Genomic DNA, 25,317 nt, shown 5'->3' on the forward strand with positions numbered 1-25,317 from the left:
AAACAGTTGAATATACTTCATTTCCTTATCTGCCTCTCTTTGCAAGAGAATATTGCCTTTCTCTCAAGCCTTCATCTTAAAAATGGGAATAAGAAACCATTCTTACAACGAAAAATATAAAGCATCCATGGCTCATCTGACATTTCTCCCATTTCTATTCTTCTACGTACTTCTTCCAACTCTTCACAGGATCACAAAGTGCAGATTTAGAAGAGACATTAAAGCATCCAGCAGAAAGCCACAACTAAATCATCCCTACAGAATGCAATGCAGCCACCATTTAAAAAACTCCAAGGAAGGATAGTCCACCTCCCTCTGTGACTAGACAGCCTAATTTGTTCTGGCCTGGATAGGTGCTAAATAGGGTCACTCTGAGATGCAATATGTCATTTGGAGCAACCCTTGCATCCACATGCAAAGATTGACCACACTGGATCTCAAGTGTCACAGTTTTACAGCAGCCAAACTGTTAACTTAGAGCAACACATTTTATGTTCAGATTTTACTGCATGTTTTAAAATATAGATTTTTAAATGTTTAGGGGTTTAGGAAAACTACATAAACAAACAAACAAACAAAAACAAACCAGCATCTCTACTAATATATCTTTGTATGTTTATCATCAGAATTTTACAGTATTTCATTTCACCTTTTCATCCATCAGTACTGGGTTAATCCCATAGAAGGGCCGCATTGCTATAGCTGGAATGATCTCAGCTTCTTTTTCTGAAGGTCGAGGAGCAATGCAAATGCCACCAGTTTCTGAAAGAATAATAAAAAAGAAGAATGAGGAGAGAAAGTCAGCTGAAATGTCAGAATCTTCTGCTGTTCTGTAATTAAAGGAATACTGAAACCCAACTGAAAATTAATGTTTGCTATTAATTTTAATGAAATGATCCGTTGTATCACCCGAAATAAACTGAAGAGGTTTGTAAACAGTTCTTGTCATGAAACTGATTCTTTAAGGCTCAAGCATTTTCTTACCCTTCCCCAACAATAACTACAACACCCTAAACTTCCAGCATGCATGCACACGGCAGAAGCCCAGAGTCACTGGGAAATACATTCTTAATTGGCATATATCTTTTGTGTGTGAGTGTGTGTGTGTGTGTGTCTGTGTGTGTGTGTGTGTGTGTCTGTGTGTGTGTGTTGATTTATTGTCTTTCCCATCTAGTGGTGAGCCACTATTCTGCATATCTGTGTATCTGTTGTAATGTTGTTGTAATTAAGTCGCTGCAGACTAATGGCAACCCTATGAATTAATTACTTCCAAAAGGTCCTATCATTAACAGCCCTGCTCAGGTCTGACAAACCAGAGGCCATGGATTCCTTTCTGGGTCAACCCCATCTCACATTAGGTCCTCCTCTTTTCATACTGTCTTCTACTTTTCCAAGCATTGCCACCTTTTCCAGTAAGTTCTGTTTCTTGCGATACTGTATGTCCAAAGTATGAGAGCCTCTGCTTAGTTATTTAGCTCCAACTGAGAGTTCAAAATTAATTTGCTCTAAAACTCATTTATCTGTCCTTCTGCTGGTCAATGGTTCTCTATAAAATTCTTTTCCAATGCTACATTTTGAATACATTTATTATTTTCTTGTCAGCTTTCTCCAATTTCCAGCTTTCACATCCACATGCAATCATCAAAAGAAGTAAGTACAGGCGATCTTGGCCTCGGCCTCCAGCAACGTGTCCTTACACTTAAAGATCTTCTGTAGCTACCTTTCAGCCTTCTGATTTTGTCGCACTGTACACAGCAGAAAAAAGGAGAGTGCTTGTAGGTGTGAAAAAAAGCAACTGCATCCTAGAGCCTCCTGTGAATGCTGCCACATCCTTTTGCACAAGACCATTCAACTGGATTTATACCACCACAATCATCAGGTATGACCTTGGCAGAAACATGACAGAAGTGTCCAGGCCTGGTTCTTAACATCCTCCAGGGATATCAATGCCCATGTAACAATACATAGATGTTACATGTTTCTATTCCACCACCATGAAACTGCATAGGAAATTGTATTCAACCCAGTTTCATGTGCTTAGCAAGTGATTTCAACAGCAATGATGGAAGTGCAAGGATATTATGGAATGTGCTTCCTTGTGCTGTTTTCACAGCACTTCAAATGGTTTGTCGAAAAGCGGTTTATGAGACTAAAATGCTATTATTGTATAGGATTAGATCCACCCACCCATTATGGGCATTCTCCGATTATTTTCAATTCAGGACTGAGCCTCTTAATCATTCTTCCCTCGTTTCCATCAGGATAAATGTTAAATCAGATCAGAGATTTCAACCTTAATCAGATCTTTTATAGCCTAACACTAACAAATACACAAAATAACCAATAGTAATAAAACCAAAGAAATATTAAACTCCAGAATAATAAAAGCCCTACCCCACCCCAAGTTGACACTAATGTTTGCAATTCTTTTGATAGCAGCAATTTACACCAAATGAAGATTTACTGTAGAATGGCTAAGTTATTAGTACTCTTTAAGGATTTTGCCTCTTGCTTGCCCTCTTACGGGTGGAGGAGAAGAGAAGAGAGCTGTCCTACTTGGCACAAAATAGCAATCCTCCATCTTTTTTCATTTATAAAGATCAGGGCTCAAACATGGCTTATATGCTAACAGGAAAGTTATTTGGAAAGACTCCAAGGTAATAGATGTGTGCCCTAATTACAAAACCCTGCAAATATCTTAAAAGTCATCATTACTGCTCATCGTGTATAAAAGTATTTTGAGACATTAGCTTCTTTATCTTGTTTGTCCTTAGAAGTCTTGGGAAGTAGAAGAACCTAGTTCTTTTTTCACCAGAGAGGAACCAGAGCAATATCTCATATGCCATAAGACAACATACCACATGCCTATTTTATGCAAGGAGAAGAGATACATTCAAGACATGTGCAGCAAATCCATAATTGCTCCTAAATATTTGTCCCTAGCATGCATGTTCTACAAACAAACAACTCATATTTTTACATATATCTTAAGATAAATGTTCACAGTTAATACATATTTTTTAAGTGTCTGCTCTCTGATTCACTTTTTTCATGTTCTCTATGGTTTACAGAAGTGGTTGAGAAGCAAACAGTTGTCATGCAAACACCAGCAGCTAAAGCACTGCCATTTGGAGCTGTGGAAGAACTACCCGCAGCAAACGGAAGAATGCCTCACAGGGTCAAGTGGCAGAAATTAGATAATCAATTGTACAGACCCTGTTGGCAGAGATATAGATTTCAACATCTACTCAGGGTTTGCTAAAAATATTGGTGTTCGTTAGGTAGGCAACATAGGTTTGGTGCATGTATATGATAGAACAATAAATCGGTTTCTAAAGGTAGGTTTCTGCTGAGTAAATCACTGCTAAGGAAGGGATTTTAATGAGGGAATGACACCATTTGTCTTTTAGATTGAATGTGTTTTTAATTAATTTATTTATTGAGTTTGATTTATATACTGCCCCTTTAGTTGAAACACTACTCTGGGCAGTTTACAGATTAAAACTTAGAATCCCACATGACCTCACATTCAGTATGGTGATTCACCAATATAGATCTAACATTCATACAAAAAAATAAAAATAAAGGAAAAACGAGAAAATAAAAAAATTATATCAACAGCATCTGGAGGATAAGTTATTTAAGGCAGCTTTGTATAATTCTGTTTTCACCAATTTCCTGATTATCAGAAGGAATAAGACTAGCGTATCTCAGTTGGAAACTTATTCCAAGGAATGGGGCCAACACTGAAAAAGCTCAGTTCCTTGTTGTCACATTTTTATCTCCCTCACTGTGGCCACTTTTAACAACATGAATTGAGAGGAGCAGGTGAAGGGGTAGCTGATTTCTATAGGAAGCTTTTTCCATAGAGAAGGTCACGACTGAGAAAGCACGGTTCCTGGTGCTAGCTCTTTTTGCCTCACTAGGTGTTAAAATTTTTAACGTAAGGATTGTGAAGAGCAGGTGGGATGGGTAGCTGTTTTGTGGGAGAGACATTCCAATGAGCATCAGGGTCCTAAGCCATTAAGGGCTTTATAGGTCATAACCAAGGGACGTGGTGGTGCTGTGGGCTAAATTGCAGAAGCCTGTGCTGCAGGGTCAGAAGACCAAGCAGTCGTAAGATCGAATCCACGCGACGGAGTGAGCGCCCGTCGCTTGTCCCAGCTCCCGCCAACCTAGCAGTTCGAAAGCATGCAAATGCAAGTAGATAAATAGGGACCACTTCGGTGGGAAGGTAACAGCGTTCCGTGTCTAAGTCGCACTGGCCATGTGACCACGGAAGATTGCCTTCGGACAAACGCTGGCTCTATGGCTTGGAAACGGGGATGAGCACCGCCCCCTAGAGTCGAACACGACTGGACAAAAATTGTCAAGGGGAATCTTTACCTTTACCTTTACCTAGGTCATAACCAGCATCTTGAATTAAACACGGAAACTGACAGGAAACCAATGAAGCCAAGACCGGGAATATATGACTGAATTTATTAGTCCCAGAAATCAGTCTGGCCATCACATTTTTGCATGGACCACTGTTATTAAGCATTTCTTATCCAGGTAGGGGGTGCAACTGGGCAATCAACCATAGTTGATAGAAGGCACTCCCGGCCAGGGCCAATATTTGAGCCCCCATAGAGAATGCCAGGCCCAGGAGTACCATAAACCTACAGATCCAATCCTTCAGGGGAAGAATAACCCCATAAGGACAGGTAAACTTCCCTCTAACCAGTCCAATGATCCTCCTAACAACAGAATTTCCATCTTATCTGGATTCAGTTTCAGTTTGTTGGCCCTCATCCAGTTCATTGTCAACACTAGGCAGCACTGAAGCCCTTGTACAGAATCCTCTACCAAAGGAGGTAGAGCTGCATGTCATCAGCATACTAGTTAAAGAGAACCCCAAATCTCTGCAGGACTTCTTCCAGCAGCTTCATATATGTGTAAAAGAGCACTGGGGGCATGGCCAACCTTGTGGAACTCCACAGCAGAGGTCCCAAGGGGTGGAGATGGCATCAACAAGCTGTACCATCTGGGACTGGCCATCAAGGAAGGACCAGAACCAGCAGGGAATGGAGCCTCTATTCCCTAAACTTGATAGCCTTCTCATGAGGATACCATGATTGATGGTATCAAAGGCTACAGAAAGATCCAGGAGGACCAACAGGGTTACACTCCCCGTCTGCCTCTCTCAGGGGATTGTCTTGCAGGGTGACCAATGCTATTTCAGTACCATGCTGTGGCCTAAACCACGACTGATGTGGATCCAGACTATCAGTGTCTTCCAAGAACACCCACAACTAACCAGTCACCACCCTCTTGATTAACTTGCCAAAAACCAAAATATTTTCAGTAGGTCTGTAGTTGTTTAGATCATCCATTGCCAAATTAGTTTTCTTAAGAATGGGTCTTACTATATTTTCTTTTAAACAAGAAGGTGTATGGAGTTCCTGAAGAGATGTATTGATGACATGGGTGGCCCATTCTACAATTGTATTCTTGGAAGATTTTAATAGGCAAGATGGATAAGGATCTAAAAAAGAGGTAGTAGCTTTACAGTATGCAAGTGCCTTGCCTTATTAACTGAAACTGATCCAATAAGCCCTGACCAGATGGTGCACTGGACATGTCAATCTATTGGACTAAATAAGGAGGTCCTGATGGATGTATTCAATCTTGGTTCTGAAATGGGCTGCCAGTCAGCTGCAATTGTCTATAGTTGGTTGAAATATTTGCATCTGTCCAGCATTTTAAGGCTGTGGACAACTTGATAGAGTTCCACCTGTCGGTTAGAGACCTCATTCACCAATTCAGTGTTATATCCTCTTTTTGTCATCTTAAGTAAATTACAATATTTGCCACACATCTTCTTGACTGCAGCCAGGTTGCAGCTGAGGGAGCTTTCCTCCAGCTGCTCTCTAGTTGTCTTCATAAGTTATTTTTCAAAAGTTTCATTCAATACTTTTTAATGAATAACCATTTTTAATATTATAATTTCTTGTATTTTTAGTTGTTTTAATATTTGTTTTTAAATTTCTTTTAAGCTGCTTTGGGTCTCTTTGTTGATAGAAAGGGGGGAATATATTAAATAAATAGCTATATAAAAATAGACCCACAAATTTCCAAACTAGATTTGAATTTTGCCAGTATTACTTACTATTAAGCATTTTTGTAGGTGTGAGGAATCTGTAGCAATTCATATGATGTTGGACAGTGAAATGTATCAACTCTTGCTAACTTTGCTGTGCCCTCATTTGCTGCTGAGTAGTATCCATTCAGTTAGGCACCCTGAACTCTCTGCAGGTCATGATTAGCAACCATTTTTTTTATATAATGTGTAGCTAACCCCTAAATCTCACATATCACCTCAGCCAAAATGTTACTTCATGGTCTTGGGCCAGCAATAGATATAGAAGAATTTGCTAATTTCACAGGTTACTTTTAGGATCATAAAAGGAGAAGCTACAAATTATCTCAGATTAAGGATAGAAAGTATACAGATCATGCCACATGGATCCCCTCCCAGGGATCCATATGTCATTCCCAACAACCCTTGGGGCTCCAGCACCCGCTTTCATTTTTTAAAAAAAATTCTTACTCAACTCATATTGTTCCCTGGTGCTCAGTCTAAGGGACAATGTTGCTATGTTTTGAGGAGGCCCCACACCGCCAACTTTCTAAAAAAGTCACTAAAAGGTACAAGGGGCTTCTTCAGTTTTTAAAAAAACCCTCTCCTTTTTGTAAGAAAAAAACAGAGTTGGGGTCATGGGTATATTCTTTAAAAGTTCAAACATAGCTCTTTGCAGTTGCCCAAGCTTGTGATAAATACACACCTCTTTTTCTTCACTTTGAAATGTGTGGGGCCCTAATCCAGGTTGGGAGGAGAGATGGGCCTGAACTGAGTTGGGGGGCTCTGTATGAAGCTCCTCACATGCTGTGGTTTCCTTCCCCTGGCCAATTCACTAGGTTAGGAGTTCACCATTCAACTGTTCTTTTCTCTCAGCTGTGATCTCTTCCAGAAACTGATGCTGCCCCATTCAACAATTAATACAAAATTCCTGCACAAAGAGAGCCACGTTCAGACATGATTGGATTACAATTTTCCTTCCCACATCCTGATATCGTGCTGTAGCTTAGGCCCCCATACTACTTACTTCAGAATAAGAAAAAACTAAGAGAATGTAAGCTGTAATTTGTGTGAGTTGACCTTGAGCTATCAGGAAGTCATCTGAATGCCTGAAATGTGCTGTGTTAATTATACTAGGTGCCAGTGGTGCTTGAATATTCAAGTTCCAATCAGCACCCGATAGTGAAGACATTTTCCACACAATTTTCTTGGCACAGATTTACTGTCCTGGAGTTTGTTTGCTGATTACATGTGCAAAATCACCTGACCCAGCACAAGCCACCTTGCTACTAAAATCAACTTCATGCTCAGAAGCCCTTCAGTAGATTTTAACTGGGAAGGCTGATGGTAACCTATGAGAGAAACTTCATGGTTATGGTACCAAAATCAGAGTATGTTCTTCCCACCTTTAAAAAGCCTTTAATGCCCTCTGGAGAGGCTGCAACATTGGTTTTTCCACATTCTAATTTTTTTTTAAAGGCCTTGGGTGAGCATTTTTTTTAAACAAGTAAAATTCACTCCCAGTTCCTGATTTTGAAAGAAGGTCTCTCCTAGATCCAAAGACAACTCTTGGGGCTCCAAAACTATGGCAAGGGTCAGCCTCCAGGCCTCTACAGTTGTCCACCCCATTTTAGGTCCTCCTTTTTAGAAGGAAATGTTAGTTAGTAGTTGAGTACACCCTTTGCAAACAGAAGGTCGACAGCTCTGTCTCTGATATCTCAAGTGAAAGGATCAGGTAGGAGCTTACGGGAACCACCTCCATCTGAGACTGGACAAAAAATGACATAGTAAATAGTACTGTAAGAACAACAGTCCAATCTGATATAAGGCACAATACATAGGACAAATCACTGTAGCATATCATATCAGTATAACATAGTAGACTTTGGAATTATGGGAATAAATATGAATTTGAAAGTACTACACTATATTCCATAGGTTTAAGGTTTCTTGGGACCATGACAGTGGAAAATACATTGTCACAGAACCTGATGATGCTTTTGTGATATATTAACATTTCAGATTTGCATGATAAACTATTCACCTTCCCGTTCTCTCTCGCTCTCTCCCCCCCTCAATCACACACATACTCTTGCTCACTCACTCTCTCATAATCGCCCTCTCACTTATCCACTCATCCAAATGCTTTCAAATGGATTCGTAAAGCCTGATTTGCTAATCTTTATGCCTGTTCAAGTTGATTATCTTGTGGCATACTGCTGCTTCAGAGAGCCATGTTCCAGAGAGGATAAACAGCAATTAATGTGCTATTTTTAAATTGATTGTGAGAAGTGCAATTGAGCTAACAGTATAGCAAATCAATTCACATCCTGTATCCCAATCAACTGTCTGTGTGAATGACTGTTATCATTACCATTTGTAGCCAGAGGAAATAATAACTCTGAAAAGAATTGGTAGTTATGTTTAAATTGAATAATCAGCTTGCAAGAGATTATGATTTCTGTTTTCAGGCAACAGTAGTTATGGAAAAATCATTCTGTTTTCAAGTAATTAGTTTACACATCCAAATAGAGCAATGTTGTAATTATGGAAATAAAACCTGAAACAAAATATTACAATATGTACCCAGCATGACTGCTCCTGCAATAGAAGTTTTGTGGTGCTGTTTAGGTCTAGGAAGAGGAGGGACAAGATTGTTTTAGGTAGAAGGAAGCAGGAATGGTCACCTTTAAAATTTTTCATACCTCTTGTGTCTTTTACCTCTGTGTTATATAGTGACGGAAAAGTTCGGAATGTGCATTTTCCTCATTTATTTACAGCATTTTAAAATACCTTAACCAGAAAGTGTGCCAGAAGTAAACACTTCCTCTTTTCCCTCCCACTAGTCTGCACTACAACTAAAACAATTTCCCTTTGCAGTTCACCCCTCCCCTCAGAATCTATAAGATTGTAACATAACATCAGTAGACAGTTTTAAACAACTTTTGTGCTATACTGATATACACCAGGACCCCCATATCTACACAGTATCTGCAGTTTCATTTATCTACAGTCTGAAAATATTGAAAATTTAAAAGAAAAAAACCCAGTTTTTTTCACATTTTATTATCAGAAATGGCCACCGGAGGGAGCCAGAGTTATGAATTGTTGTTGAAGAATACATAGCATGGTCTCTTTTTTTCCCCTTTCACCATGTTATGTATTGCATTTGCTACTGTATTATCCACGGTTTTCAGCATCCATGAGGCATGGCCTTGGAACCAATGTCCCATGGATATGGGGGTCCTACTGTATTGTTAAGCCACTCTATACCTATAAAACTAAAATGGTTTGTCATAAATCAGAATTGACTTGATGGCATAAAAAAGACACAATTTTAGTTGCTAATTTTTTAAGGATTTAGAATCAAAAGCTATATGCAATGAATTACATGTACAACACACAATCTGGGAAAACTGTTTCGAAAGACAGTATTTTTAAGTGGTGATTGCTCCCTTCATAACTTGAAAAATTGTGCACTGTACTGGTACAATGAAATATAACTAGTCCTACACAATTGTTTTATTTAAAGGACCTTGATTCAAGAGCTATATTCAACAGATGCAAGAAACAAAAAATAGCAAAAAATATATATTGGTAAATCCAGGTTTCACAAAACTGTGACAGTAGATGAAAGGATTCAACTGTCAATAGTTTGACTTCTGTACTATATTTACATACTGCTAAACCATGTCAGTAACTATACTGGTTGTTAAATTTTTGGAAATGATGTTGAATCTGGCAACAAATCTCTTTAGAATTAAATTCCCCTAGAGTCCTTTCTCAGGGTGGAGTAGAGGACAGAACTACAGAAGACCAACATTTGCTTTAAACCTACAGCATAATCAAAGATAGCATACATTTAAGACTTGTAGTACAGTCCAAGGAAAAGAGGAATATTGAATATGAAATGGATTTATTCAACAAGAGTCTTCAGGACCTTAATGACAGGATCTTTTAGAGCTCATAAATTCGAAGAGTCACCATAAATTGGCAGCCACTTAACAGTTATTTTAAGACAGGCAGAGCTGTGTACGCTTCTTTAGTAACTGGTCTTGGAGAAGCAAGTGATATAGCCACCAAGTGTGCAACATGGGCTGCAAGCTTAACCACTGGGACCAAGGGGTCAGCAATTAGCCCAGAAGAAGCAGGCAAGCAAGACACTCCATTTTGATTTCTTAGCGAGAATTTCCCACTCATTGCCTTTATTTTACCTGTTTGCCACCAAGTGTCCACAAGGGTACACCTTCCATCTCCTACCACATTGTAGAACCACTGCCAAGCTTCATGGTTTATTGGTTCTCCCACTAAAATCCAAAATAATAAAAGGAATGTTGGTGATTTCTGGTGAACATATTTTATGACAGGTCAACAAATTCATTTACACGGGGAATAATTGCACACATTTAGTCTAGAAGAAAGAAGAGCGAGGGAGAGCATGAGTTGACAATGTTCACTCTTTCCATTGAGAACAGAGGCACTTCCAGATAAATGGCTCCCAGTGCTAACAGCTAACAGAAGATGTTATGCAGTTATCCTCTGTTCTCCCAATTAACTGATTTCTTGGTATTTTTTAAAATGGAAGAAATGTTGGGAAAACAGGGGAAGGTTATAAGCCGAAGATGTTAACACATGCACCTCCAGTGAAATTCTGCAGATAAAATAGGGCAACTGCATGATTAAAGCCTTGTTTGAAATCAGCCCATGATCTGAAAGGATGAAAATAAAAAGTCAGGGAAGGCTCAAGAAGTACAACTGTTTGGCCCCAGAATGCAGTCTAATAAATTTAATAAAATTGCAAACAAAACAAAAACCTGTAAGTTTTCAAGTAAAGCACAGGCTAACATCCGTAGAAGTTTTTAGAAAGAACAAATAGTGTCAGTGCCAAGAATTTCAGTTCTAGGGCCAAGATTTTTCAGATCCCTTTCCTTTCAAACTAAATATAGTGCTTGGTACTGGCATCCCAGGATCCAAGCAGGACTGTGTCTTATGCCAACACTGAGTTATAAGGCATCCTCCTGTTCAGACCACAGTCTTCTTATCCTTCTAGAGAAATTCTGCAGTCACAGAAAATCTCCAGAACTGCTAGTGTTAAAAAGAAATAAAGTTTAAGATGTTTATCTTCACCTGATCCAAGGGTAGTTAGGGAAGATCTGTTATATTTCTTCACATATTCATCTCCATATTTCAGCAACAGACGTAATGCAGTAGGGGCACAATAAAATTGATTAATTTTTAATCTTTGGACAGTTTCCCAATAGCGACCTGCAAAATCCAAAACAGTTGTCTTAAACATGTATTATGAAATCTATGAACACTCATTATTGTATGGTGTGTCACCCATCTGATCAATACAGTCCATCTTACAATATATGCTGGACCAAATTTTAGAACTGAACAGCAGTTCTGTAATAATGCTAGAAAGACAGCAGTCTTTTATTTTCCCAAAACAGTTCCATTTGGTATGTCACTTGTATTCCTTAAATATGTGGCACAATGGTAACTGGATAGCAAGCAAATGTGAATCATGCTACCTCAACAGTTAAGATCAGTCTTCACTGACAAAGGGGCAGAGCTACAAACAGCGAGGTAGCAAGAAATCTGGGCTCTCCAGAATTCTGCTGCTTGCCGTGAATCCAGGCTCTCCCCAAGAAATTGGGGGGCAGGGAGGGCCAGGAGGGGCCCACCCTAAGTCTCAGGAGAGCGGAGATTTCCTGGGGGGCTGGAAGGCAACCACCCTTCAGGTCATCCTTTCTCCAGACAGAGGATTCCGCCGACACCATTTTATAATGTTGTCTCAGCTGTGAAGCTCCGTGGGCAGGAGGGAAGCAAGAAAATTTACGAATGACTGCATGAACAGGGACTAATTGATTTCAACATCGCTTTTATAAGTACAAAATAAACTTAAGTGGTTGATGTCAAAGAAGATAGTGTAATCTTGGAAGCGGCAAACAAGCTTTAAACCCAGACATATCAGTGATTTATTACTGCATCACACCTGAACAGAAACAGAAACTAGAAACTGATAAAGACAGAGATGCAGACTTTTTCCTTTTATCCTCTGTCCTCGGATGGTTGGAATAAATCCCAGCTTTTCTTATAGACTTTTATAATAGGAAAAAAAGAGGTTTAAGGAGGCGAGATGCTGCAAGAGGTGGATTTTAACCTAATGGCAGTTTTATTATGACTGAATCTACTATTGAAGCTATCTGGTGAAAGTTGGAGTCTGGTTTAGCATAATAAAACATCAGCTCTGCTGAGGATGTGACTTTTATTACTTAAGTGCTTTATGATTCTCAGCTGGAAGAAGTAAACAAGCTGTTTTGGTGGATATTCTCTTCACAATAGGAAATGTTTCTTCAAGTGAGGTGTATATCTTGAAATTAGAAAGCATCCTTGCCTATCGAACTTTCAACAAAGATAGTTTCAACAGAAGATTTAATGAATGCTTTTCAGAACATGCAAATGAACCTTCTGAACTATTTTACAATCCAGTTCTTTGAACTTCAGACATTGCTTTCAGACATGAACAAAACAGCAGAGCATTGGGAGTTTTCATCAGACTAGCGCACTGGAAGGGAAATAGACCAGCATATTGAAATGGAAGCAGCACAAGAGAGAGGGACTTTATTTGTTCTTAGAAAGCAGGGTGAAACCCCCAAAAAGGAGATCAGGAAAATTGATTTGTACTGTGTGAGAGAGGACCAGGTGGGTGAAAAAGGGATGCGTTCTAATCCAATGGGTGAATATGTAAAACAGGGAAGTGGAAAGGCAAGGCTGAAAGGGAAACGAAATACTGATTACAATCCAGATATTGCTTGGCTTCAAAGGCAAAACATGATGGATGGGAAAAATCCACCAAATCCACCAAATCAGAGAGAAAATAGCCTAATAGGGTTCCACAGGTGGCATTTTCAAACCAGTAAAAAGGAGGCAATCTAATTTTAAGTTTATAATGTTATAAATAAAAGGGGAAATGTTAATTGATGAATATAACAACAAAATTACAGATTGAGAGGCACACAGATACAGTGGTGACCCGCATAGTGACGATAATCCGTTCTGGATAAATTGTCGCTATCCAGAAATCTCGCTATATAGAAATAAAAACCCCATGCATTCCTATGGGGGATAAACTCGCCGGTAAGCGGGAATCCTCCATAGGGCCGCCACTTTCGTCGCCTCGGTAAGCGAGGAATCGACGCGAAAACGCTGCGGGCGGCCATTTTGGAACCGCCAATCAGCTGTTTCTAAAACATCCCAATGCGAAGATCGGTAAGCGAAACGCTTACCGATCATCGCAATGCGATGTTTTGCCTATTTAACCATCGCAATGCGATCACAAAAGCAATTGCAAAAAACGTGCCGCTATGCGGATTTGTCGTTAAACCGTGCATTTGTTATGCGAGGCACCACTCTATACATAAATTGATGTGATTTATATACTGTAAGCAATTTTGACTATGTTTGGAGTCAAATGGCAACTAAGAATTCCCAACTATGCAATCTGAAAGGTTTATGATGAATATAACACTAGGAATTGTTGATTTTAAGGCATATATTTAGAGAAACAAAGTATGTATGAATTGTAACATGATCAAATATAATAAGGTGAGATATGTATAATACCCCCATTTTCTGAAAGATTGATGGCATGTGAAATTCTGTTATGAAATACAGGTATGCATAAATTTAAACTAGAGTTGAACATAATAGTGGAGATTAGTCACCCACAATGCATTTACATAGAGATATTAAGCACATATGAATTATAATATGATTAAGCAGCCAATGTTAGATAAATATATTTTGTGGTTTTGTTTATGAATATAACATTAGAAATTGTTGATTCTAGGGTATATATTTAGAGAAACAAAATATGTATGGATTGTAACATGATCAAATATATAAAGTGAGATTTATATAATATCCCCATTTTCTGAAATATTGATGGCATGTGAAATTCTGATATGAAATAGATGTATGCATAGATGTAAATTAGAGTTAAGATAATATTGGAGATTATTTAACCATAATGTATTTACATAGAGATATGAATTATAATATAACTAAGTAGCTGATGGTAGATAAATATATCTTCTGGTTTGGTTTTTTTTTTTCTTTTCCTTGTTGAAATATGGATCTCTCATGATGGTAAAGCGTTGATATTTTGAGATATAATCAGTTAGCCAAGGATGTAAAAGAAATAATATTTTTTAAAAAAGAATTAATTATTAGAATTATTATAACCTTAGGACGGATTATATTTGAAATAACTCTTTAAGAGCAACAAGGTTGGTGCAGTCAGATTTATATAATGGATAATACTGTATGGAAATGCCTCCACTCTGCCTATATATGGGGTTTTGTTTTTGTTATTTTATTTTATTTTTATTGTTTTTGCCTTTTTGTGTGTTTTCTGTTTAGTTTTGTAGGTCTATATGTGCAAAAAATGTAACATATATATATAAACAAACAAACAAACAAACAAACAAAGATCAAACTTCACTATCATCCTGTTGTCCTGCAGGTTCACTGAACATATGCCGGCGTGAGACTGAACCAATTTCTACCTGATACGAAACTCCTGAAAGAGTTAAATCATAACATTCTATATATTTATGTTGAAACATCTATTCCACCAAAGTTAATACTTGATATACATATGGCCCATTATGGTGACTAAGGCAGCAAGAAATGACCGGTCCATTTGCAATTTGCAACATGTCATCAGAGCACTGTTGAACAGCCAAATAAAAGTTTTGGAAAGTCACACATGGTCACTTGGGACAATGCATTCCTGTAAATGTATGCCTCATCATACACTTGTGAATATTATATACAACACTGCAATGAGGACTTCTATTTCACATCTCTGTCCTGTAAATTTTTAATGCATGAAGGCCTAAATCCAGTACTGAGACCCACTAAATCAACTGAACTTCTATAAGAGTTGACTTACCAAACTGCCCCGGATTTAACAGGTGCATTCTAGCTGGGAACCAAGGATGCAATCAGATGCCTGCAAAGGTACATGCCTGATTGGATTAGAAAGGGTAACTTTAACAGGAGTGATCTCCTTTAAAATCACCCTTTTGTTTACTGGGGAATTGCTCCAGCCCAGCCATCAAAAGCAGACATCCTGCAGCTGGACCAAAAAGGAACAGTTTGGGTACAGATCAGGGTCAGGCTGGAGTGCATTTCCCCACGTGTTGTGGGATTGCTGAGAGAAAGACTGTACTGGACAGCTGTACAAGTAGTCCAAATTACAATTTCCCTGTATGATCACCCCCTAACTCTTACATTTAAGCCAACTGCCAGCCCCTTTTTAAAGTATTTGTTGTTGATTCTACCTACTGGTTAGTTTTAATCTGTCTTTCCCCCCCTAAGCACAGGTACCCCTGGGAAAGGGAAGAAGGCTCAGATTTATTTATCATTTATTATTTAGAATATTTTACAGAGTTAAAATTTAGTGAAGGGCTTTGGGAGTCTCTCAGCACTTCTCTGGACTTCAGGTAGTAATCTTTTTCTTGCCTTACCTAGATATCCTATCTGCAGATGAAAGTTGAGACCTTCTGCAAGCAAAAACACATACTCTAACAAAGGACTATAGCTATTTACTACAGCCACTTGTGTTTATATATATTAAATGTTCAATTTCTGTTAAGTCACCTGGATCAGGATAAACTGGAGTGCTTTCAAAGAGAACGGTGGTGGTTCCATTGCAGAGTGGTCCATATACAACATAGCTGTGACCTGTGATCCAGCCAATATCAGCCACACAACCAAATATGTCATCTTGTTTGACATCAAATACATGCTACAAAATAAACAGCAAGTGCATTAGGGTAGGTGTACATTTCTTCATTGCAGATTGCTATGATTATCAGGTCCCTAACCTTCAGAGGTGAATTATGTAATGCACACTCATGTAACAATCAAGGTTTCCATCATATGTGAAAAACTTCCAAAAAATTATAGGGTTTCTGCCAGCTGCCACTTGTGTAAAACACAATGGACCAAATCCTGTTGGTATAATTTTGCCTGTCCAAACTGCGAAATTTGGTGTGGTCCAGAAGGTGCTTAAAAGGTCCTTATTGTCAATGCAATCTATTTGAACTCAAATAGCTCTCTGTGAAGGCAGAAAAAAGAGCTCTTTTGCATCTCAATGAATTGTCCCCAAAAGATTGCATGCCCTGGCCCTGTATCAGAAAGATATGGGCCATCTCTTAAATAGGAAGGGTAGATCATTTTAAGCAGAAAAAACAGACAAGATATTTTTCCAGGTTAAACAGGACTATCAGGGAACCATATATCATAACTATATGTCAGTGTGGACAGGCTCTCAGTACGGTGTAACCCAGATCGGGTGCTGGAAGCATTTAATTTAAGGTAATTAAAAGCTTCCTAAGTTTCAGGACAGGCAGTGGAAGCCTTTAATAAAAATAATACAAACTGTTGGTAGATTGGCTACCAGCAGCCCCATTCTTCCTGGTGGCATTTGTTTTAACTTTTAAAGGCTCCTATCACCACCACCATCCTGATACTCCCAAAGGCCCTCCCTAGGCAAAAGGGAATCCTAGGAAGTCTCAGAACCTAAAAGGAGGGGGTGGGAAACTTTTAATTACTTTAAATCAAAGCTTCTGGTGACTGATCCAGGTTATACTGGCAAAAAGTTAGGAAACAGGGTTTTACCCAGTAATTTCAAGGATTGTGTTTCTCAAATAGTAAGCAGTATGAGAGATAACTGTGGCTGTTCATTATTTCAGAAAGATGGATGCCCAAACAGTAAACACAGATTCCTTTTTAACCTACCTACCTCCAGCAGGTGAGGCTCCTATCACCCGAAGCATTTATGACAACTCCCAAATGCAAGGAGCAGACAATACGACTAAGGAATTACTTTTAAATCAGCTCCTTAGAAAATGTAATAATACAAGATTCTTAACTCCTTCTCTGGGAACTGTCCTTATCCCACAGAAAATATTACCAAGATGAGGGAGTAAATCAATATTTATCTCAAAGGAAGATATAGGACTAAACTGAAGTTTTGATGTGTGTATAATCTTAACTCAAACTGATGGAGTCAGATAATTTTTTCCATACTCTATATTCAAAATGCAGCAGTATTTCTTCCCTGCCCTGCTAAAAAGAAGCAAAAAACGAAAGAAATAAACAAACAAAAAACCCAAACCCTGGCTAAGACAGATACGTAGTTAGACAGATACATAGATTTGCTTACTCCACCACTACTGTTAATATGGTAAAGCAAAAAAAAGGGGGGGCTTCTCTAAAAATGTTTGCCCACATACCTTGTGCGTTAAGGCAGCATAAAGGAGATAGCCAGCCTGCGTGTGAACGATGCCTTTAGGTTTCCCTGTGCTCCCTGAGGTATAAAGCATAAACAGCATGTCTTCCGTGTCCATGGTCTCAGGAGTGCAAATGGAAGCCTCTTTAGCCATGGCCTAAAAGTTAAAACCAAATATAGAGCCATTTCCAGGAGTAGTTTCATATGAGCTGAAGGAATATTCTGGGTTCCTAAGGTACTGTTTTGGTTCCTGCAATTGCTTTCCTGTTTCTGTGCAGAAACAGCTGCAAATAGTATTGTACTGCTTTCTGATACTCAATCTGGACAAGATAAGATTTAGGCATCCTTCAGTCTCGAGGGACTATGGTAATGTGCTCTGTATGGAGGACTTGGAACAGCATCTAGTGTGGCTGAGAAGGCCAATTTGAGAGTGACAATCCCTTCCACACTAAAGACAAATACAGTCTATTCCCTGTCCAGCTCCCTGATCCTGCTGGTTTCGGGTTTGCCTCGGCCTGCTGGATGAATGTCTCATCAAAATGGGAGAGGCCATGACGTATCGCCTGCCTCCAAGCTGAATGCTCAGATGTCAACATTTCCCATGTGTTGAGGTCCATTCCTAAGGCCTTCAGATCCCGCTTGCAGATATCCTTGTATCGCAGCTGTGGTCTCCCTCTGGGGCGCTTTCCCGGCACTAATTCTCCATACAGGAGATCCTTTGGAATCCGACCACCAGCCATTCTCATGACATGTCCAAGCCAACGCAGACGTTGCTATTTCAGTAACATATACATGCTAAAAATTCCAGCTCGTTCTAAGACTACTCTATTTGGAACTTTGTCCTGCCAGGTGATACGAAAAATGCGTTGGAGACAATGCATATGGAACGTGTTCAGCTTCCTCTTCTGCCATGCACAAAGGGTCCAGGACTCACTGCAGTACAGGAGTATACTCAGGACACAGGCTCGACCTGGATCTTGGTGTATGCCATTAACCTTTTATTAAGCCATACTCTCTTTGTGAGTCTAGAGAACATGATAGCTGCATTGCCAATGCGTTTGTCCAGCTCGACATTTAGGGAGAGAGTGTCAGAGATCATTGATCCAAGGTACACAAAGTCATGAAGAACCTCCAATTCTTATGTGGAGATGGTAATAGAGGGAGGTGAGTCCATGCCCTGGCCCATGACTTGTGTTTTCTTCAAGCTGATTGTTAATCCAAAGTCTTGGCACTTGTTGAAGGTCTTCGGATGTCAAAGGGATCTGATTTTGAGTCATCAAAAACTACAGTGCCCTTCATTTCCTCATGAAAGGACCTGATGATGTTAAGGTGTCGAGGTGGACATCCAATCTTGGGAAAAGACTTTCCCTGCTAACCAAATCAAAGGCCTTTGTGAGATCTATGAAGGCCACAAAGAGTGGCTGTTGTTGTTCCCTACATTTCTCCTGCAGCTGTTTGAGGGAGAATACCATGTCAGTGGTGGATCTATTAGCTCAAAATCCACACTGTGATTCTGGACAGACAAGATATACTGTTAGTTTAATGTTAATATTGGACTAACCAGAAAGATGCTTCCTGAAGCATCTTGTACTTTTCTGCTTCTGTTCCAGCAGTAAATTGGGAGGATACAAAGCTAGTCTGGGCATGCTATAAAGCAGAAGACAGATCTGGATCCCTTCATAAATTTCCTGGTGATTTCAGACTGTTTAACAATAAGTAGCATAAAAAAAAGAAGACTCACCCCACCCTAGATTATACTGCTGAAATAAATACTGCATAGACTGTGGGCTGGCATTAACCAAGAGTGGTTTTTGCAAGAAACCACAATCTCTGTTCATTTGTGGTAAACAAAAAATATTCCTGAACCCATAAAATTTTATGTCAAAGTACATCTTGGGTTAGAGCAGTGGTTCCCGCCTTGGGTAACCCAATTATTCTTGGACTGTAACTCTCACAAACCAGCACAACTAGTGGTGAAAGCTTCTGGGAGTTGCAGAATACCTGGGTTACCCAATATTGGTAACCACTGGGTTAGAGGATATCAGCATCCTGAGGATTTGTAGATCCCATATATCAGTGGTTCCCAACCTTGAGTCCCTAGATGTTCTTGGACTACAACTCCCAGAAATCCTGGCCAGCAAAGCTAGTGGTGAAGACTTCTGGGAGTTTTAGTCCAAGGACATCTGGAGACCCAAGGTTGGGAACCACTGCCATACAACTATAGAAAACTCATACTTTTTTGGACTACAGATCCCAGATTCCCCAGCCAACATGATAACTCTCTCAAAATCTGGTCTGCCCACCTCTGCCCTAATGTGGGAATCACATCCTAAGTTTTGGCTCAGCCTCTAAGTTATCATATAACTAAATTCAACACATTTATTTGTTCTATACAGAAGAAATCACTTTGTCCACTGAGATAAGGTATTATCAAACCCTGTAAGAATACCTGATTAAAAGAAGTACAGTGAACATCATGAACATACTTCTTCAAGAAGGATATCATGCCTGCTCATGTGGATTTTGCTGGCAGTTCTCTGACCCACAAAGACACACTTGACACTTGGACAGTTCTTCACAGCTTCATCCACAGTCTTCTTCATTTCAATGATCCGTCCTCCCCTGAGTCCCTCATTATAGGTGATGACTGCTTTGCATTCAGCTATCAAAAGAAAGCATTTGAGGGCTGAACAGCTGCACTCTATTGTTTTTTGACCAATGATATAATCAGCACTTAACATATTACAGATCAGCAACTCCAATGCAGTACTGACAGTGACACAGCTGTGTTTATCAGTTACAGCATAATGCAAATTCATTTTTGAAAAAGATTTCTAAATCAATGGAGGCTCTATAGCCCTGGCACATCTGAAGGGGCCACAGACTGGAAACAATTCTTTGCACACTACCTTATAAGGTTAGTTATGCAACTTAATTCAGCCTATATTTCTTTCATATTGTGTTTATGGCCATGGCACAAAAAAGACTTAGAATAGTTGTTCTATACTACAAAAGCCAATACCATAAAAATGTATCTGTCTTTAAGATCCTCTAAGATTTTCCGACACATTTTTATTGTATGAAGGTCAGTGTCTGACATAATCATAGAAATGGCTAAATAAATGACGAAGATGACTGGCAGCTGCTTTAAATTTGAAAAAATGCCCTAAGAATTTTCTTGAACGTCAACACAGAAACCCTAAATTAAATAATAAATAAATTCTTAAGCAGCCAGTTACCAGAGCAGGGTCATCCCCTCGCAAATATGGGTGAGTATAAGCCATCCCCTACTTGGTTAACAAGCTGTTTCCAAATAAATTAAATATACTGTACATTTATGGCAAGACAGTTCTCCTTTGGAAGTTCAGTTGTGAGAAGACCATAAGCTTGCCAATTTCCAAATAGATTTACTTGTGGATGTACTTGTTCTGGTCTACACTCTTGAGATTATAATCAGCCCATTTTAATAGTTTACTTTGAGTTGTTCTGGCACTGAAAAGTCCATGCAAATATCAATGACTAAGTTAATTTAAAGTACGTAGTTCAGAAACTCTCCCTCAACAACAAGGAAATCTTTGGATGAACATAAAAGTGCAAAGAGCATTTTAAGAAAAGAAACATAAATTATCTTTATCTCAGAAATTAGAACTGTATTGCATTAGGTGCTATGAGGAAGAGCTTTCAGCATGGTTCACTAGATCACAGTCCATTGCACAGCATAGTTCCAAGGTGTTAAAATGCCCAGACATTCTTTTTCAAACTGTGGAATATCCCACACGTGTAATGGGAGTTAATACTGTATGCATAAAACATTCCTCGGCTTAATGATCAGAACAGGGAACCATTCTATTCTAGCACTTGCTACTGAAATATTTGTGTTTTTCCCCCTTTGTATATGTTAATGTTTCTGCTGGAATGTCTCTCTTATAAAACAGGTACCCATTCAACTTGCTCCTTGCACTTATTACTGTTAAAAACAGCAATACTTGAGGAGACCAAGAAAGTTACCAGGTATTTCCAGTTGCAGCCCCATATCTGTGGAATAAATTACCAGTAGAGTTCACCAGGCACTCTCCCAACCAATTCTCAAGAAGTTACTTAAAACTTAATTGTTTAAAGTTGTCTTTTATTAATGTATATCATTTGACATCCAACTGTGATTTAAATTTATTTACCTACGTATGTCAGGTTATTTGAGCAATGAGAGTTCATTTATTGTTCATTTATGTTTATTACCAGTATTGGTATGTTTATTATCATTATTAATTACTGCTACTCATTATTGTATTATTTATAGCTTATATGCATTGGCTGTTAACCACTCAGTCAGTATGTATTTAACTCTTGTAGGGTATATAAGTTAAACAAACAAATAGATTAATTTAAAGAGTTCCTGTGATAACAGTGTCTTTGTTTCTGTAAAGCAGGGGCAGAGAACATCTGGCCCTCCAGACTTCTGAAACTACAACTCCCATAACCTCTTACCATTGGCTATAGTGGCTGGGACTGTTAGTAGTTGAACTTCAAAGTGCATAGAGGATCAAAGGCTCTCTATTCCTACTTTACTAGGAAGGATCATTTATCACTCTACTTTTTCCCAGCCTCTGAAAATTACTTACAGTCATTGATCCGCCCTGCTAAGGATTCTGCACTGAATCCAGCAAAGACAACTGTGTGGACAGCACCAATTCTAGCACAAGCCAACATGGCAGCCACTGCCAGTGGAGATACTGGCATGTAAATTGCGACTCGGTCCCCCTTTTTAATTCCATTTTTCTTTAACGTGTTTGCAAGGCGGCAGGTCATGTCCAGAAGTTCCCTGAAACCCAGGAGAAAACAATGACAACATTGTCATGCCATTTTTGTGTGTTTCACTGTTTTGAATACAAATACAAATGTTTCTGGTAGAAAAGTTTTACATCTACAAAAACAAACTACTGTAAAACAAAGCAACAAAAACTACTCCTTATCTCTAAAAGAAGGGGGGAGTTGACTCTCCTTTATATCAATGGTTCCTATATGAACTATATTCATCATATGGGTGTGTTTGCTTTCACATCTACATTAGATTAAGTGGCTGGTCTTTTGACCATAATAAAGTTTTATCTATCATTAGATTAATCACATGCCAAATTTTTCTACATTAGTTTATGTGAAAAATTTGTTCTGCAAGGCAATTATTCTGGTGCTTTTCATATGTAATACTACACCCAGGTTAGAAAAGTAAAGACTTAGTAAAGAACTAAAAAAAAATAAGAAAGTGGGAATTAATTCTGTTTCCTCCTACAAGGATAATAGTTTCACTTGAAAAACTGAGAATTTTACAATTGATTAAACAAACAAACAAACAGCCTTTCTCCCAATGAAGGGATTCAAGACAGCTCACAATCATTTAAAACAATATACACACAATTAAAGCACAATGAAAAGAACAGAAAAACATATAACAATACCAAAAATTGCTATTTTAAAACACTTAAAAACAGAGACCTTATGAAGAAATGAAATGCTCTTAAAAGACATTATTTACTCTAAATGCCAAAAACTATACTGTGTTTCCCCAAAAATAAGACAGGGTCTTACATTAATTTTTGCTCCAAAAATGCATTAGGGCTTATTTTCAGGGGATTTTTTTTCATGTACAACTATATACATTTATTCAAATACAGTCATGTCATCTTCTTCTGGTTGCTGCACAAGAGTGGAGGGCGGGGTTTCACTTAACTGGGGCTTATTTTTGGGGTAGGGCTTATATTATGAGCATCCTGAGAAATCATACAAGGGCTTATTTTCAGGTTAGGTCTTATTTTTGGGGAAACAGGGTACAATACGAAGATCTGCATATATGGCATCCTACCAAGTTAGAGAACAGTAATTTATTGTACATACAGTTTACTGATGCAACTCTGATTATTTAACCTAATTGCTTAACAGAGACGGTTGTAACATCAAAGCTTCCAAAGGCAGACAAACCTGAATTTCTGGACTGCAGCACTTTAGACTAGTTTACGCAAGTTGGTTTCTACATTGATAGAAAATGAGACATTAGGGAGGAAATTTCCGATCTAATTTTTTCTGTCTCTAATACATATTAGTTATCTATTTACTAAAAGAAAGGCTCTTTGTGAGAGGCACTGCATCACATGAACCTATTTCCGCAAAATGTGCTGCTAAATGTGCAGCAAAAAGGTGCTGCTATAGTGCAGATGCAAAACTATTACTCCATCTGCTGTTAGGAAACAAACAAAAAAAGCCATGCAAGATATAGGTAGGACAGCATACAAATGAAGGCCATTATGACATATTATCATCTGTGCTACACTAGAGGACTTGGAACAGCGTCTTGCGTGGCTGAGAAGACCAATTCGAGAGTGACAATCCCTTCCACACTAAAGACAAATACAATCTGTCCCCTGTCCAACTCCCTGATTTTGCTGGTTTTGGGACTGCCTCTTTGCCTTGGCCTGCTGGACAAGAGGCCCTTCAAATTGGGAGAGGCCATGATGCACCGCTTGCCTCCAGGCTGAACACTCAGATGTCAAGGTTTTCCAGCTGTGGTCTCCCTCTGGAGTGATTTCCCTGCACTAATTCTCCACAAAGAGATCTTTTGGAATCCGACCATCAGCCCATTCTTACAACATGCCAGAGCCAACGTAGACGTTGCTGTTTCAGTAATGTATTCATGCTAAAAATTCCAGCTCGTTCTAGGACTACTCTATTTGGAACTTTGTCCTGCCAAGTGATACCAAAAATGCGTCGGAGACAACGCATATGGAATGTTCAGCTTCCTCTTCTGCCATGCACAAAAGGTCCAGGACTCACTGCAGTACAGGAGTATACTCAGGACACAGGCTCTATAGACCTGGATCTTGGTATATGTCATCAGCTTCTTATTAAGCCATACTCTCTTTGTAAGTCCAGAAAACGTGGTAGCTGCTTTGCCAATGTATTTGTCCAGCTTGACATCTAGGGAGAGAATGTCAGAGATCATTGATCCAAGGTACACAAAGTCATGAAGAACCTCCAATTCTTGTGTGGAGATGGTAATAGAGTAAGGTGAGTCCACACCCTGGCCTTTCTTCAGGCTGACTGGTAATCCAAAGTCTCGGCAGGTCTTGCTAAAGATTCATGAGTTGTTGGAGGTCTTCAACATAATGGGCAACAACAGCTGCATCATTGGCAAAGAGGAAGTCCCGCATGCATTTCAGCTGGACTTTGGTCTTTGCTCTCAATCTAGAGCGATTAAAGAGATTTCCATCTGATCTAGTCCAGAGATAGACACCTTCTGTTGCGGAACCAAAGGCATGCTTCAGCATCGGCACGAGGACACATCCATGTTTTACTCTGCATCGGATTTCAAAGGGATCTGATGTTGAGTCATCAAAAACTACAGTGCCCTTCATTTTCTCATGATGATGGTAAGGAGTCGAGCTGGACATCCAATCTTGGGAAGTATTTTAAAAAGGCCATCCCTGCTAACCAAATCAAAGGCCTTTGTGAGATCTATGAAGGCCACAAAAAGCGGCTGTCGTTGTTCCCTACATTTATCCTGCAACTGTCTGAGAGAGAATACCATCTCAGTGGTGGATTTATTAGCTCGAAATCCACACTGTGATTCTGGATAGACTCTGTCTGCAAACACCTGAAGTCTCTTCTAATATTACAGATGGGCTTTTCCCTCTGGCACTTCAGCCAGGAATCCAATTTTGTTCCTCCAGGTTTTTCCCACTAATTAAGCTGGCACCTGCAAACCTCTTGACACCGCCCAGCTTCACTCCTCCTGTCCTTTCCCTGTACAAGGCAGGGGTAAAGGAAACAAAGCCAGTGTTCTTGGCAAGGCTTCTTTAGTCTTTTTCAAATATCTTTGAAAACAGTCTGACTTTAGAAT

At 39.1% G+C, this 25,317-nt stretch overlaps 1 protein-coding gene across 1 annotated transcript in view; it reads right to left on the bottom strand.

The window, feature by feature from the left end:
* The window catches only part of ACSS1 (acyl-CoA synthetase short chain family member 1), a 41,762-nt gene that overhangs the window by 6,568 nt on the left and 9,877 nt on the right, over window positions 1-25,317 (bottom strand). Inside the window, exons 3-9 of the mRNA XM_072988127.2 lie at window positions 22,049-22,248; window positions 19,916-20,091; window positions 17,434-17,586; window positions 15,794-15,941; window positions 11,249-11,386; window positions 10,336-10,428; window positions 650-762 (exon numbers count right to left, since the gene is read on the bottom strand). Coding sequence (XP_072844228.2) covers window positions 650-762; window positions 10,336-10,428; window positions 11,249-11,386; window positions 15,794-15,941; window positions 17,434-17,586; window positions 19,916-20,091; window positions 22,049-22,248 — 1,021 coding nt within the window. The remainder of the gene's footprint in view (window positions 1-649; window positions 763-10,335; window positions 10,429-11,248; window positions 11,387-15,793; window positions 15,942-17,433; window positions 17,587-19,915; window positions 20,092-22,048; window positions 22,249-25,317) is intronic.

The sequence above is a fragment of the Pogona vitticeps genome, chromosome 1 (genome assembly GCF_051106095.1).
Source record: "Pogona vitticeps strain Pit_001003342236 chromosome 1, PviZW2.1, whole genome shotgun sequence".
Lineage (NCBI taxonomy): Eukaryota > Metazoa > Chordata > Lepidosauria > Squamata > Agamidae > Pogona > Pogona vitticeps.